Raw genomic sequence first — 17,144 nt, forward strand, 5'->3', positions numbered from 1 at the left:
GACCATACCTACTATTTTAAATACCATTCTCATATATAGTAAACTATTCTTTGAAGTAATTGAAAAATACTATACCAAAGTGTTTACTACTACATTGTTTATAAAAATTAAACTCTGCAATAATTCATCAGTAAGACTGGTCAAATAAGTTATGACATCACAACATAATGGAATGTTACCTAGTCATTAAATATAATCAGGTGAATATTATGTACTTACATTAGAAGAAGTCCACAATTAATTGTTAAGCACAAATAAAACAAAAATATGTTGAAAAGCAGTACTTATACTATTTCCCTGTTTCTATAAAAACGCAATAACAATTATAGACACATAAATATCTGCAAATCAATTGGAAAATGTTAACTGCACAAATAATCAAGGGGAGATAGGATGGGATTGACATATGAGAGTCTTTCATTTTTTAGAATATATACTTCAACATTGATGCGATTCTTTTACAAAATGCATGTAGTATTTTTGTAATGATAAAATAAATAAGAAGAAAAAATAAGCTTTACCTGAAATAGTTTCATAAAGACCCCCTTTATGCCCTAAGTACTCATACTCTTCAAATCTCTGAGGCCCCTCGCATAAAGTTCTGCACTCCACATCTTCACTGAAATATTCTTGTAAAGCTTGTTCAAAGTACTTGATAGCCAGTTCAAAGTCATCAGCCTCATAGTGTTTAACGCCTGCACTGTAGCTCTCCTGCAAATACACAGAAAAAACATATTTTCAAAGGCAGCATGCAAGAAGCCCCAGGATCATGTAGGAAGGTGGGGTGTGGAGCTCACATGTGCTGCAGAAAACAATATTACACCTGGAGCCCAGACTGTAACCTCCCTAGATTCAAATAATTGTAAATGAGAGAGGGCTGAATGAGCAAGTAGGCTGCTCTGGCACTAGTAATTTCATTCTTCTCCTGAGCACACATTAAGATTATAATTTCTAGTCCCTTTGCCCGTGGGTAGGGCCATAGAATAAGTGCAGGACAGTAGATGTGGATGGAAATAACACCCACTTGCAGGCCTTGCCCAATTGAAGAACAACAACAACAAAAAGTAGTCTTCTATCTAAAATCTTTCTCTCTCATCCTTCACTGCAATGATTTTAGAGGCCCTTGAGAATGGTCATGGCAAAAAATGGGGGGAAAAAGTCCTTCTAACATGGTATTTCAAATAACATTTCATAAAAAAAGAATTGTGTGGCTCTTTAAAACCCCAATTTGAAAAGTACAGGTACCATGGGCAAACCTGTGACCCAAGAACCTGGGAGCCATGATGTGACCTGCTCCTGTGACAAAGCTCCTAAGTATGAAGTGTGTTGGAAGCAGGCACAGTGGTATGTGCTTGTAGTCTCAGCTACTCAGGACACTGAGGCAGAAGGATTGTTTGGACCCGGGAGTTCAAGAGCAGCCTGAGAAATGAAAGTAGACCATGTCTCAAAAAAAAATATAGTGTTGGAGCGGAGCTGAGGGTTACAGATACTTGTATGATGTTCTGGGTTTCCCAATACACTGATTCGCTAAGTTAATTTTTATTTCCCTCAATTTTTAATATTTTTAAAATTTAATTAAAAACTTAAATATTTTCTTGATTTTTTTGGACTGTGATAATTACAATATTTCATCTGAGAACTCTGAAAATATAAAAACATGACTGGAAATTGAGACTCAAATTGAGATATCCATTCACATGAATCTGGTTTGGGTCAAATGAAACTCAGGAGCACATAGCTCCATGGGGCATGAGGCAGAGGTCCTCAGAACTCACAAGGTGAGGTTTGGCTTCTCGGTCTATCAGCTGGAACTCTTCCACGCCAGCCATCATTCTGTAATTCTCAATGTTCTGCTGCATTTCCATGTGCTCAGGATTGGCCATGAAGAAAGTGTGAGCAGCTTCCACTGCTTTTTGCAATTGGTTAAGCTGCAGGGGGAAAAGAAGGAACAAATGAAGGCAAACGTGTCTAAGCTGGGTTCAGAGAAATAAAAAGATTAATTCAAGGTCTTGTAGCGTAAAAGTGGTAAGGCCAGGATTCCAGTTCATAGTCTTTACTTACACATATTTTTTCCACTTTACTATATCTAACATCCACACTTAAATGTGAGGAAGTTGATAGTGTTCCCAAAATAATATGTGGATATTTTGACATTGGTGAAAATGAATACATGTGCTTTGTTCCACATTAATCTCCTTCCTCGCTTTTCTTAGCCACCTATGTTTTCTAGGAAACTAAACCTATATGATTATGTTAGCTTTATAGTTAATTAAACAGAAAAAAATCTCCCCAGGGCTGTATATTCATTTTCAATATTTTTTGTCTTATACTTTCTCCTCTTTGATTTTGCCCATCTTTCCCATGAAACTCAAAGGACGAATACTCTTTTCATTTTCCAAAGGATGGAAGTAGGAAACCTATCCTTCCGTCAAATGTGTCCTCAGGCTTCAGACAGTGATGAATTAAGAGTGAAGGAGTAAACTACTCCAGTATGTAAGAGACCCTGAACTTACCACTCTGATTCTCACTAATAAAAAAGGAAGGACTTTTAATAATCACCACACAGACATTGTCTTCCTCCTAAACCACTTAGACCCACTCTTCATGGACAAAGCAAGGACTCATTTTTAACACAAAAGAATTAAATTTAAGACATTTTGACCTGTGCTTTGGTCATGGAGATTGTCTACAGAGAGAACCTTTATTTCATAGCATAAAAATAAATATTCTCATTAGTAGTCTTTTTCATAGTGAAATCCAAAAGATATGTTGGGTTTGTTTTAAAGTATGAAGAAATAAAAACTCATTATTATTGAAGAACAAAATATAAAATTGTAGGACATCATATAATATTCATTAGGTCTTCTTTTGGAAAAGTAGCTACTCAAAGACTTAAAAATACAAACGACAGTGGGTTCACAAGCCCCTAGTCACTGCAGGCTGGTGATATATTAAGAATTGACTCTCCCAGAAAAAAAAAAACTGCTTAATTTTTACAGTGTCGCATCCTTATTATCATATTCTTAGTTAATGACTTTCCTCCTATTAAATCTTTCCTCAAAATACCTTTTTCCATTATTTTTCCCTATGACCTAAATTTTGTGCAGCCAGAATTGTTTTGGTTTTCAAAACCTCTAATTTTAGATGTTTCTTTTTATCTGTTTTTATTTTTCTCAATTTCTCACACACTAATCAGATAAATAGGAATTCTATGGGCATCTACATAGTGACAGTTATACAAGTACAGAGAGAAAACAATGGGCTTTAAATTGTAGGTAGGTTCACTTTTATTGGCCAAGTAAACCTGGAAAATGTCTTTTAAACATCTGCACTTCAGTTCTCCCTTAAGAAAAATACACTCACAAAAAAACTGCATATCACTATCTACCACATAGCATTTTGGAAGGATTTAACTGTGTAATATATATCAATGTGATTAAAAAAAAACACTCAAAATAAATGAACCAATGTTAGCATATAGTTTATAAAATGATCTATCAGTTTTCAAGATGTGAATCTGTTCCCTTGAATGAGTATAACCCATCACTCTCATGAAGGACTATAATCTATAATTCCTGTGAACATACCACTTATGAGAATATAATAGGCAACTTTTAGTGAAAATTATCTCAAATTAATAGCCAAACCATAAGTATTGTGTAAAACCCTTTAGTACTGACATGTTCTGATTGCATAGCACTAGGCCTTAAAGTTGATAGAACGCAAACAAATAGTTGTGATGCTCATTTTCCTTTTTATGCCTTGGCTCAGGCTGTTGCATGGATTTAGAGAAGCTTTGCTCCTGTGTGACTTCTTATTAAAATGTAACACATCCCATAAGGCCAAGCTTGAATCCTGCTTTCCTTAAGAACTGCTTTCCCAAACCTATAGCTCTGGTGAAACACCAGATATCATCTTATCCCTATTCCTCTATGGGTACTTAACATATTCTGCCTTATATTTTATCTCAGTATATTTGCATCTCCCAGTAGAACTTTCTGTGAATAGAGATGATATAAATTATTTATTTTTATTTCCCATCTAATTTACATATAAATAATATCTATGATATGTCTAAGAGAAAAATGTAAAGCAAATCTTTAACACATAGATTGAGAGGTATGTTACATGTCAGTGTGTCTCATAAACTATACAGTACTAAGAGGACATAACGCTGAAAGTTTCCAATAATAGTTATCACAGGTGAATACGTTTCAGTAGCTCTTGAGAATGGTCAGCTAATGTTTGAAAAACCACATTGCCTATTTGTTTATTTGGTGCAGTAATATATATGAATGTATTTTAACTCTGTGTTAAACATAATGCATCTTCCTCATACAAATATAAAGAAGATTTCATAACTTCACACTGAACCATAAAATTTCTTCATGAACTGGCCTTGGCTTTTCAATTATTGTAAAGCAGTTCATGAAACTAAAACTGTCTGCCAGAGTCCATAAAAAAAAGATCATTGTTTCAACTGGAAAGTTGATAAATTTGTACTCTGTCGTAGAAATACAATTCACATACTGGGTTTCATTGGAAAAGCCACAGAACCATGTGCACACTACATATAATGTTGTATTAATGGATGGAGATTACTACTGACCTCGTAAGTACTAGATTTTGACTGAAGAGGAAACTACCAACTACTCCGCCAATGCAAATCAAAAGCAAATGGCATCTGAAGGCTTCAAACCAGATTTCTTTAAGGTATCCTTAAAACCAACCACAGAAGAGGGTAGCTCTAATATGAGGGTAACTCTATGCATTAGAAAAAAGAAATTTTGAAATAAAAAAGAATTGAGGAAAGGGGAATAATTCAACAAGAAGATGGTATTGAACTTAAAAGGTGAGCCACTGGCCTCTGAGATGTGAGAAAGAAGCCCTGGATCATTTTAACCCAAGCTATGAGGAATGCAGGCAAACATTTTCTCCTGCCAGCCCAGAAGCACAACCCTACGTGGCAATCATGCTGCCTGGAAAAAGAAATGAACACTGACTAAATCAACACCCTGCTGATGTTCGGAAGTTGCAGTGTCATGAGCTGGTGAGTGAATGAGGCTCTTCTGACACGCAAGTCATTTTCCATAGCCAGCAATAAAGGAGACATTTCAAAAGCACACACCAATGATTAAAAATTTTCCAGTAGCTATCCATGGACCACAGAGAGATTCCAGACACTGCATCAGAACATTCAAGAACTCTAGCATTTGGCTCCAGTCTTTTTAGCATAACTTTGTCCTATCCATCATTAAGAAAACTTTTCCCAGATGAGTTGAACATACCAAAAGTTTTGCAACTTCCCATCACACTACTCAAGAAAACCCATGTGAGTCCAGTACTCCAGTTGTACCCAAATTCTTCACTTCATTCATTCACTTATTCAGCAAGCATTTATTTTGCATTAACTCTGTGCAGGACACTATGTTAGCCAAGGAGAACACATATGTGGCCAAGGCAAAGGACCTGCTTTCTGGATGCTAATATTTTCACTGAAGAAAATAAATCTCTAGTGAGTAATTTTTAGTGAAAGCAGTTTGAGTAAGTGCTAAGTAGGTATAAATGAACATAATTGTGAGCCTGGAAGGATTGGGATGGAAGGAGGAACCCTCAGATCCATTATCAAGGAAGATCTCTCTGCAATGACTTAAAAGTGGAGAATCCAGTCATGAGCTTAGCAGAAGAAAGATCATTTCAGGCAAAAAGAAAGTCAAGGGAAAGGGCCCTCAAGTGGAAAAAGCCCTGGCATATTTTAAAAGCTGAGCAGTGACTAAGAAGGGAGATTTGAGAAACTGGAGGACAGGTCATTTTTAGTCTATGCTTAAGAGTTCCATGTCAATCTAAGTGCAAGGGGAAGCTATTAAAGAAATTTAAGGAGGGATGTAACAAGAATCTTAAGCTCATTTTAAAATGACAATCAAAACTGTTATGTGGAAAACAGATTTTGTATCGAGCAGGAGGGCTCTGCAATAATTCAGATCAGAGTTCATTCTTGTACTTTGCAAAATAAAAATAGGGCTGAATAGGTCAGTTGCTTCCTCTTTTTCTTCCTCTCCTCTCCATGCTTTTCATTCCTTTCTTTTCCTATTTTACCCATTCTTGCTGTGGCAATGTTTCTCAACACAGAAGGCACACACAGCACAAAAGAAAAAAAATTAAATGTCCAAACATAGTAGGAAAAATATAAAAGTTCCTTTGATTCTGAATTAGGGCAAATATGAAGCTCAAAAGTTTTGAAAATAAAATTGAGAACAGCTTGTGAGATATGTACAAAAAAGGAAAAAGCCAAATTCTAAAGCACATTAAAACACATAAGAAACACTGTGTATTTCAGGAACAATACTTTTTCTCTTCTGAGGACTTTTTGAACAGTGGGAGTAAAACACAGAGTCCAAAATAAGTTATTTCCATTCTACTACTCAGATATCAATGTTTTCAATAAAGAAACAGATTTTTTTTTCCTCTATATTCACCTCCCTAACTTTGGAGATTTATCCAATATCATGCATCACCTTTTGATAAGGTGCTATATTTTTGCTTCGGACTTTGTTTCACAATATAGCAACTTAGGAGACTCTTAGCCCCATGTGAGGTTGCTCATCAGGTGACAAGATGTAAGTAGACACCGGAACACATTAGGTTTCTAAATCACAGAATATTCAAGTTCTAGCTAGTATCATTAGCACACCAGTTAGAGGGGGAAAAAAATTGGCAAGAGGTGAAACCTAAAAATTCCTGGCCTGAAAATGTTAAGTCTTTGTTTTATGGAGCTATTAGATATATACTGTGATACAGGACACTTTTGTAGATATTTCATCACTTGCTAAAATCTCTGAATTTACTTCAAAATTTTGTGAACCCTAGTTAATTTTTCCTCCCAAAGTCAAATACATAAATATAAATATATTTTAAATTGAACAAAAAATTTTAAAAATATTCTTTTAAAAAAACATAGTATTTCAAAACAAAATTTGGAAGCAGTTTGACCTCCTGGATTAAACTAAATCTTGTAAATTATATCTTTCAAACTTAAAGACCTGGCTGTGTAGTAAGAATTCAATCTTATTTAAAGAAATTCCTAAACTCTACATAAGGAAATCAGATTTTTAGACAATCAAAAAATTGCCACATTAAACATGACTTTTCATTTTATTTCCTAATTAGCAATGCCATTCTTTATGATAATATACCTTGTAAAAAGACCCATGTATGAATTACTTTTATCATTCAGAAGCAAAAAAAAATAAAAAAATAGCTTGTTTCTCCTGACAGATTTATAATATTAAGTTTAGTATATGTTGAAAAGTCCATAATATATTGTATTGCCCTTTTTGCTCTGACTTCTTGGAAGCTCAGAATTAAATTTTATTTCATTTATAGTAACTATGTTACATGGAGTTTTTAGTATATCTGGCATACTTCTCTTTTTCTTTCAGGTTTTCTTTGTATTTCCATTTCAAAAATCTTAAATATAAAAATAATTGCTGTAGCAAGGCAACTCAAAGACCTTTTGAACACAGAAAAGGTAAAATTTATTAAAAGGATATATCCCCAGAGAAAGGGAAATTTCTAGTAACTGTATTTCTTTCTTATATCTCAGTCTGTATAGAACATTGGAAATTTCTAGCTTTGAAGAATCCAGCCATTGTTAAGTGTCCTTGCCAGTGTAGAAAATGAACTTATCTTTGCATTCATGGAATGTTAGTCTAAAATGTAGTCATGGTTATAAGTAAATATTTATAGATTTCAAAATGATACTTTGTCAGGATTAAAGGGGAAATGAGATTTCTAAGGAGTAACAGTTCCTCTGTGGAATAGGTTGGAAAGGAAGAACATGTCTTTTGAAAGCACTTTCTTTTGCCAAACTGCTTATATGCTTTTCTTCAATTACTTACGGCCCTGAGTCTGATTAATAGACTCCTGCTCTTTTTTAAACACTCTAGTGAAGTTTAAATCCCATGTTTACATTTTAATGATAAACACTGACGCCGGAAAAGCCACTGCAGAAAGAGGTTACCCTGTTAGCTCACTGGAACAACACACTCCATATGCTCAATTTTCTAGGTTTCTTATCTAAATAAAGCTCATCTTTCTGGTAGGAGAAAAAACAGTAAATGAAGAAGCAGAACTTTTCAACATACTATTTCAGATTAGATACTATTTAAAACAAAAGGGCTTGATGTTAAAAAAAAAAATCTCAAAATATTAGCCAAAAATAAATGTGAGCTTAATTGGATAAAATCCCTCCGGCCATCTGTGAATTGTCTGACTTCCTGACAAGAGAGCAGTCAGAACGCAGTGGTTGCTGGGCCAGGAGGAGTGAGCACTATCTTAGTGTTGGAATGTGGACCAGTTGTGTCTGCCTTGGATCAAATTAAACCGGTCTGCGTGGAATACTGGTGAGTGGCTGTTGTTTTTGGTTCTCAGCACTAGGACAGGGTGCCCGGAGAACCCAGCCGCATCTGAACCTCCACACTGTTTGTAGTCTCCCTTGAGATGTCAGAGAGTGACTAATGGAGTATGGCCCAAGACCTCTTTGACATTTGCTTCCTGCTACTGTTTCTGGAAATATTAACTTTAATCTTCTCTGAATATTTCTTGTGAAGGTCTATGCCACTCATTTTATAATCCAGTTTTGCCAATGTCTCATGATTTTTGTAGTACTCACCTCTTGAATGTGTAAAGAAGCTTACTCAGGTCAGATTTTGAAAAACAAATATAACTCCAGTATTCCTCTATAGAAGCTCAGAACTACACTCTTCTCATGGGCAATCATCATATTGGTGAGCAGAATCTAGTTTGTGAAGTTGCTAATAATAAGATTTATCTTTATATAGTTTACAAAGTGCATTACAATACTAATGATAAAAATAAAAGCAATAAAAATGGTGATTTATTGACTGTCTACCTAATAGAATGTGAAATTCTTCAAAATGATAGTAGATGAGCCTTTATGCCTCCAGAAGTAGTTGGTCATTATGTATGGGGGTACATGCTGATACAAATAGTGTTTTAAAGCACCATATAGAAAACTGCTGGACATAATTGCCCTTTATAAACTTCACAGTTTAAATACAAAAGTTTTGGTGTATACTTTTCACTCATGTTTTGCTTTTGCCTGGTTTTTCATTATTATAAATGGAGATGAATGCTATCTTCCCGAGTGATCTGTTAACAGTTCTAGCTGGCCCCCACTTCACTGGTGCCAGAAGCCAGTTCCCTAAGTGCTCACTCTAAGTGTTGTAGGGACAGATGAGGCAAGGCACCGAAGATAGCAGGAAACAGTTTTATTTGGCTGCAGCCAGGTTCAGAGGGCGCAGCTATTGCTGTAACTAACTAATCCCTTGGACCCCAAGTTCAGATAGATTCAGAATTTTATACCCAGCATGTAAGGGGAGGGGCTCAGAAGTTCACAGTCTGCAGAAGTTCACATAAAAGCAGTTTTTTCTTTCACTGTTCTGGGCAAGTTAACCCTTCAAAGACAATACCTGAAAAGGGGAGAGCATCTTCTCCTCTTTCTTTCCTTCCCCTGCCAGCTATTACCGTGGAGACCAACTGGTAACTTTTTTTATCTTAGAAATATAGACATCTCTGTGAAGCTCCAGCTCAAGGCCAGAGAAGTTGTTTACACATTTCTACAAACTGCTTTACTAGATAAATATTTGTGAAAAAATAGTAAGGGGGTGTCCAGCACCTGGAGTGCTGATTTCTTCCTGGCCAGTGGCCAAGTAAAATAGGACAACACAAAAATAGGAAGTTTATCTACACTGAACTCTTTTGGAGAGACTCTTTTGCTGACAGTCCTAAAATCATCCATGGTGGAGATTTCTGGAAAAACTCCGTTAATATTTTTTTTGTGGAGGAGGAGGTGCCACTACATCAGAGTTGTGTCTCTGTAGTTATTTGCAGACAGATCACCTTTTCCTCTGAAACTGAACAATATCATAGTCATTTCATTTTGTCCACTGTGATGAGCAAAGTAGTTATTATGTAGGATATCTACTTTGTAAAATACCTTTTGAAAATCAGCAGCGATATAGCTTAATATAAACTTGGAACTAATTTACTGATCTTAAAATATGTTGAAAACTCTTTTCAAATTTTTTGTGTCTGCAACATTGTTTTGACAAATGACAAAGTGGCTGACATAAAATATCTGTCATGGCAAGAAGGAGTGGGAGGCCAAGGACTGAGAATCAAATTGTGGGTTTATTTCCTGTTTCTCCCTTAAGTACCCATGTTTCCTGAGTGGATTACAAAGGGAGGCATGTTGGGCAGAGAAAAGAATTAATCATTTGGGACTTTGCTGAAAAATATAACAGTGCTAAGATAACACTGAAAATAGCCAGGTGAAATTAATGACTTGAAAAGGGCTTTAGAGCTTAGTGAACGTACAAAAGTTCTATCATGACATTTTCTAACATGCTTAATCTCTGTTCTATTTTGTGTTTACTAAATAAATTTAATATTCCACTGAAACTGCTCCACCAAGAGAAATGTAAGAAAAGTAAACAAGCAAATCAAAAGCTTTTCCACTTGCACCTTTTTGGAAATATATAAATATGCTACATTCTTCTGTGAAACGTGATCTTTTGCTCTTAGAGGAGTGGGGAGTTTACTTCAAAAAATATTCTCAAATGCTCACTTCAGCTTATGTAAAGCAATGTACCATGGCTAGAAGCCAAAGGAAAGTTCATTCCAGAGACTCTTCCTGGAGGGAACTTCCAAAAGAGTCTGAGGTCTCTTCAGGTATTTGACCCATCAAGCTGACTAATGAGTGCTCCTCGCTTGACGGGCCACACGGTGTTACTAAAAAGGTGGTTTTGATGACAGGGTTCTTTCAAAGTTTCATAAGCACCTCTGGCATCACACCTGCACCTTTTTAAGTATTTGGCCACAGCAATAACCTCGAGGCTGTACAAGAAATGAAATGTCCATGCCATATATGCAGGTTGTACATAAACCCAAACATTCTCTGTGCTTTAGCCAAGACACATTATTGGCCAGGGCGGGTGGGGGGGGGGCCAGTCTGTCTGAATTTCTGAGAAAGTTAAAGTTTGGAGAAAAATATACTTGCTGACTCAACATCTCAGGTAATATCAGCTCTGAACTGGGCTTGCGAATACTAACTTCCAATAACCATAGAAAAGCTGGCCTGTCCCAGTGCTTCATTTTATAGGTGAAGAAAAGAAATGTCCCCAAAATGAGTATCAGGAGTATTATTAGAACCTACATATTTGATTAAAACGTTCACAAAAGCACAGTAGGAATTTTTTTTTTCTTTTTTTTTTTTTATTGGTTGTTCACAACATTACAAAGCTCTTGACATATCATACTTCGAACAATAGTTTCAAGTGAGTTATGAACTCCCATTTTTACCCCAAATACAGATTGCAGAATCACATAGGTTACACATTCACATTTTTACATAATGCCATACTAGTGACTGATGTATTCTGCTACCTTTCCTATCCTCTACTATCCCCCTCCCCCCCATCTTTTCTTTCTATCCCATCTACTGTAATTCATTTCTCTCCTTATTTTCCTTCCAATTCCCCTCACAACCTCTTTTATGTAGTTTTTTATAACAATGAGGGTCTCTTTCCATTTCCATGCAATTCCACTTTTCTCTCTCTTTCCCTCCCATCTCGTGCCTCTGTTTAATGTCAATCTTTTCTTCCTGCTCTTCCTCCCTACTCTATTCTTAGTTGCTCTCATTATATCAAAGAAGACATTTGGTATTTGTTTTTTAGGGATTGGCTAGCTTCACTGAGCATAATCTGCTCTAATGCCATCCATTTCCCTGCAAATTCCATGATTTTGTCATTTTTTAGTGCTGTGTAATACTCCATAGTGTATAAATGCCACATTTTTTTAATCCATTCATCCATTGAAGGGCATCTGGGTTGGTTCCACAGTCTAGCTATTGTGAATTGTGCTGCTATGAACATTGATGTGGCAGTATCCCTGTAGTACGCTCTTTTAAGGTCTTCAGGGAATAGACCAAGAAGGGCAATAACTGGGTCAAATGGTGGTTCCATTCCTAGCTTTCCCAGGAATCTCCATACTGCTTTCCAAATTGGCCGAACCAATTTGCAGTCCCACCAGCAATGTATAAGAGTACCCTTTTCCCCACATCCTCGCCAGCACTTGTTATTATTTGACTTCATAATGGCTGCCAATCTTACTGGAGTGAGATGGTATCTTAGGGTAGTTTTGATTTGCATTTCTCTGACTGCTAGAGATGGTGAGCATTTTTTCATGTATCTGTTGATTGATTGTATGTCCTCCTCTGAGAAGTGTCTGTTCAGGTCCTTGGCCCATTTGTTGATTGGGTTATTTGTTGTCTTATTGTCCAATTTTTTGAGTTCTTTGTAAACTCTGGATATTAAGGCTCTATCTGAAGTGTGGGGGGTAAAAATTTGTTCCCATGATGTAGGTTCCCGATTTACTTCTCTTATTGTTTCTCTTGCTGTGAAAAAACTTTTTAGTTTAAGTAAGTCCCATTTGTTGATTCTTGCTATTAACTCTTGTGCTATGGGTGTCCTGTTAAGGAATTTGGAGCCTGATCCCACAATATGTAGATCGTAGCCAACTTTTTCTTCTATCATACGCAGAGTCTCTGATTTGATATCAAGGTCCTTGGTCCATTTTGAGCTAATTTTTGTGCATGGTGAGAGGAGGGGATTCAGTTTCATTTTGTTGCATATGGATTTCCAGTTTTCCCAACACCATTTGTTGAAAATGCTATCCTTCCTCCATTGCATGCTTTTAGCCCCTTTATCGAATATAAGATAGTTGTAACTTTGTGGATTAGTCTCTGTATCCTCTATTCTGTACCATTGGTCTACCTGCCTGTTTTGGTACCAGTACCATGCTGTTTTTGTTACTATTGCTCTGTAGTATAGTTTGAAATCTGGTATTGCTATACCACCTCATTCACACTTCCTGCTTAGAATTGCTTTTGCTATTCTGGGTCTTTTATTTTTCCATATGAATTTCATGATTGCTTTATCTATTTCTACAAGCAATGCCATTGGAATTTTGATTGGCATTGCATTAAACCTATAGAGGACTTTTGGTAATATCGCCATTTTTATGATGTTAGTTCTGCCTATCCATGAACAGGGTATATCTTTCCATCTTCTAAGATCTTCTTCTACTTCTCTTTTTAGGGATCTGTAGTTTTCATTGTATAAATCTTTCACCTCTTTTGTTAGGTTGATTCCCAAGTATTTTATTTTTTTTGAGGATATTGTGAATGGAGTGGTTTTCCTTATTTCCATTTCAGAGGTTTTGTTGCTGATATACAGAAATGCCTTTGATTTGTGCGTGTTGATTTTATATCCTGCCACTTTGCTGAATTCATTTATTAGTTCTAGTAGTTTTTTTGTAGACCATTTTGGGTCTTCTAGGTATAGAATCATGTCATCTGCAAATAGTGATAATTTAAGTTCTTCCTTTCCAATTTTTATGCCTTTAATTTCTTTCGTTTGTCTAATTGCTCTGGCCAGTGTTTCGAGAACTATATTGAATAGAAGTGGTGATAGAGGGCATCCCTGTCTTGTTCCTGATTTTAAGGGGAATGCCTTCAATTTTTCTCCATTCAGAATGATGCTAGCCTGGGGCTTAGCGTAAATAGCTTTTACAATATCAAGGTAAGTTCCTGTTATCCCTAGTTTTTCTAATGTTTTGAACATAAAGGGATGCTGTACTTTGTCGAATGCTTTTTCTGCGTCTATCGAGATGATCATATGGTTCTTATCTTTAAGTCTATTTATATGGTGAATTACATTTATTGATTTCCGTATATTGAACCATCCCTGCATCCCAGGGATGAATCCTACTTGATCATGGTGCACAATTTTTTTGATGTGTCTTTGTATCTGATTCGCCAGAATTTTATTGAGGATTTTTGCATCTAGGTTCATCAGAGATATTGGTCTGTAGTTTTCTTTCTTTGCTGTGTCTTTGTCTGGTTTCGGAATCAATGTGATGTTGGCCTCATAGAATGAATTTGGAAGGACTCCCTCTTTTTCTATTTCCTGGAATAACTTGAAAAGTATTGGTATTAATTCTTCTTTAAAGGTTTTGTAAAACTCCGCTGTATACCCATCCGGTCCTGGGCTTTTCTTGGTTGGTAGTCTTTTGATTACTTCTTCAATTTCATCCATTGATATTGGTCTGTTCAAATCGTGTGTGTCCTCCTGACTCAGTCTGGGCAAATCATATGTCCTAAGAAATTTATCGATGTCTTCACTATCTTCTATTTTATTGGAATATAGGTTTTCAAAATAGTTTCTAATTGTCTTCTGTATTTCTGTGGCATCTGTTGTGATATTGCCTTTTTCATCCCTTATGTTAGTAATTTGAGTTCTCTCTCTTCTTCTCTTCGTTAGCATGGCTAAAGGTTTGTCAATCTTGTTTATTTTTTCAAAGAACCAACTTTTAGTTTTGTTAATTTTTTCGATAGTTTCTTTTGTTTCAATTTCATTGATTTCCGCTCTCATTTTAATTATTTCTTGCTTTCTGCTGCATTTGCTATTGTTTTGCTCTTCCTTTTCTAGGGCTTTGAGATGAAGTGTGAGCTCATTTATTTGTTGGTTTTTCCTTTTTTTGAGGAATGACCTCCAGGCGATGAATTTCCCTCTTAAAACTGCTTTCATTGTGTCCCATAGATTCCGATAGGTTGTGTCTGCATTTTCATTTATCTCTAAGAATTTTTTGATTTCCTCCTTTATGTCTTCTGTAACCCTTTGATCATTCAGTAACATATTGTTCATTTTCCATGTGATATTGGATTTTCCCTTCCTTCTTTTATCATTAATTTCCAGTTTCAATCCATTATGATCAGATAAAATGCATGGTATAATCTCTACCCCTTTATACTTATTGAGGGTTGCCCTATGGCATAATATATGGTCTATTTTTGAGAAGGATCCATGTGCTGCTGAGAAAAAAGTATATCCATTCGATGATGGTTGGTATATTCTATATATGTCAGTTAAGTCTAGGTTATTGATTGTGGTATTGAGGTCTATAGTTTCTTTATTCAACTTTTGCTTGGAGGATCTGTCCAATGGTGAGAGAGGTGTGTTGAAGTCACCCATAATTATTGTGTTGTGGTCTATTTGATTCTTGAACTTGAGGAGAATTTGTTTTATAAACTTTGAAGCGCCATTATTTGGTGCATAAATATTGATAATTGTTATGTCTTGTTGTTTAATGGTTCCTTTTAACAGTATATAATGTCCTTCCTTATCCCTTTGGATTAACTTAGTCTTGAAGTCGATTTTATTCGATATGAGGATGGCCACCCCTGCTTGCTTGCGAGGAGCGTGTGCGTGGTATATTTTTTCCCAACCTTTCACCTTTAGCCTGTGTATGTCTTTTCCAGTAAGGTGAGTCTCCTGGAGACAGCATATTGTTGGATTTGTTTTTTTGATCCATGTTACCAGCCTATGTCGCTTTATTGGAGTGTTTAAACCATTAATGTTTAGAGTTACTATTGATATATGGTTTGTACTTCCAGCCATATTTGATTATTTATCTCGTTTTTTTTTTTTTTTTTAATTGCGTTTGTTTCACCATGATTAGTTTTCCCCCCTCCATCTGTCTTTACTGAGGTACTTCCCACTGTTGGCTTTGGTTATTGTTTTCCGTTTCTTCCTCGTGAAGTGTTTTGCTCAAGATGCTTTGCAACGCTGGTTTTCTGGCTGCAAATTCTTTTAGTTTTTGTTTATCGTGAAAGATTTTTATTTCGTTGTCGTATCTGAAGCTTAATTTTGCTGGGTACAGAATTCTTGGTTGGCATCCATTGTCTTTCAGTGTTTGAAATACGTTATTCCAGGATCTTCTCGCTTTCAGCGTCTGAGTTGAGAAGTCCGTTGTTAACCTTATTGGTTTACCCCTGAATGTAATCTTTCTCTTTTCTCTTGTAGCTTTTAATATTTTCTCTTTGTTCTGTATATTGGATATCTTCATAACAATGTGTCTTGGCGTTGGTCTACTGTGATTTTGTATGTTCGGTGTCCTGTATGCATCTACAATTTGAATATCTGTTTCCTTTTTTAATTCTGGAAAGTTTTCTGTGATTATTTCATCTAGTAGATTACTCATTCCCCTTGTTTGAATCTCTATCCCTTCCTCTATCCCAATGACTCTTAAATTTGGTTTTTTTATATTATCACATATCTCTTGTATGCTTCTCTCATGATTTTTAACCAGCCTATCTGAGATGGCTAGCCTCTTTTCCAGATGATATATTTTGTCTTCATTATCTGATGTTCTAGCTTCTACTTGCTCCACTCTATTAATGATACTCTCATTTGAGTTTTTAATTTGGTTTATAGTTTCCTTCATTTCTAAGATTATGGTTTGATTCTTTTTTATAGTCTCTATCTCCTGATAAAGATGCTTAACTTCTTCCTTTATCTGTTTGTGTAATACATTCTCAATGTGTTCTTTCGCTGCTTGAATTTGCTGTCTTGTATCCTCTTTAAGGTTCCATTCCATCTGTCTCAGGTGTTCCATGAGTTCTTTATATGACCATTTTTCTGGTGGTTCTATATCCTCCTGAATATTTAGGCTGCCCTGCATTGTTTGCACTCCTTTTCTTCCTTGCTTTTTCATGCTGTTCATATTGTTTCTTGTTCTGTTTGACTGCTGAGTTACTGTTTACTCCTATAAATATATTTGAAGCTTGGGAGGAAAGGTATTAGAAGGGATGGGTAGAAGTCACTAAAGAGAATAAGAGTAAGCAGGTAGAATTCAAGGAAGGGGGAATAAGAAAATTAAAAAGAGATGTAAAGACAGGAGAAAAGAAGGATAGAAAAGAATAGAAGATTAAAAGGGATTTAAAGAGAAATAATAATAGTAGAAATGGAAAATGAGATTTAAAAAATAGAATAAAATAAAATAAGACGGATTAAAGAACATTTAAAAAGACAGTAAAAAAAAAAAAAATTTATAAATGCAGTCCTAGAGTTCGATTAACTGCTCTTCCAGTGGGTGGAGCTATGCCCACCAGGCCAAGTTTCTCCTCTCAGTAGGCAGGAGTCAATCACTGTGCAGCGGTACTTCCTCCAGGATTGGGCGGGTCTCCCTTCCTGCTGTTCGCTGTGTGGGCGGGGCCTTTTGCA

General features: G+C 35.9%; 1 protein-coding gene across 7 annotated transcripts in view; it reads right to left on the minus strand.

The window, feature by feature from the left end:
* The window catches only part of P3h2 (prolyl 3-hydroxylase 2), a 161,977-nt gene that overhangs the window by 36,172 nt on the left and 108,661 nt on the right, over positions 1-17,144 (minus strand). For all 7 annotated transcript variants that reach the window (XR_013436753.1, XM_078043860.1, XM_078043858.1 and 4 more), the window contains exons 2-3: positions 1,776-1,928; positions 522-711 (exon numbers count right to left, since the gene is read on the minus strand). Coding sequence is in view for 6 of the 7 variants with exons in the window: in XM_078043860.1 (XP_077899986.1) it covers positions 522-711; positions 1,776-1,928 (343 nt within the window). In the remaining variant the exon portion in view is untranslated. The remainder of the gene's footprint in view (positions 1-521; positions 712-1,775; positions 1,929-17,144) is intronic.

This window comes from Ictidomys tridecemlineatus, chromosome 3 (genome assembly GCF_052094955.1).
Source record: "Ictidomys tridecemlineatus isolate mIctTri1 chromosome 3, mIctTri1.hap1, whole genome shotgun sequence".
Classification (NCBI taxonomy): Eukaryota; Metazoa; Chordata; class Mammalia; order Rodentia; family Sciuridae; genus Ictidomys; species Ictidomys tridecemlineatus.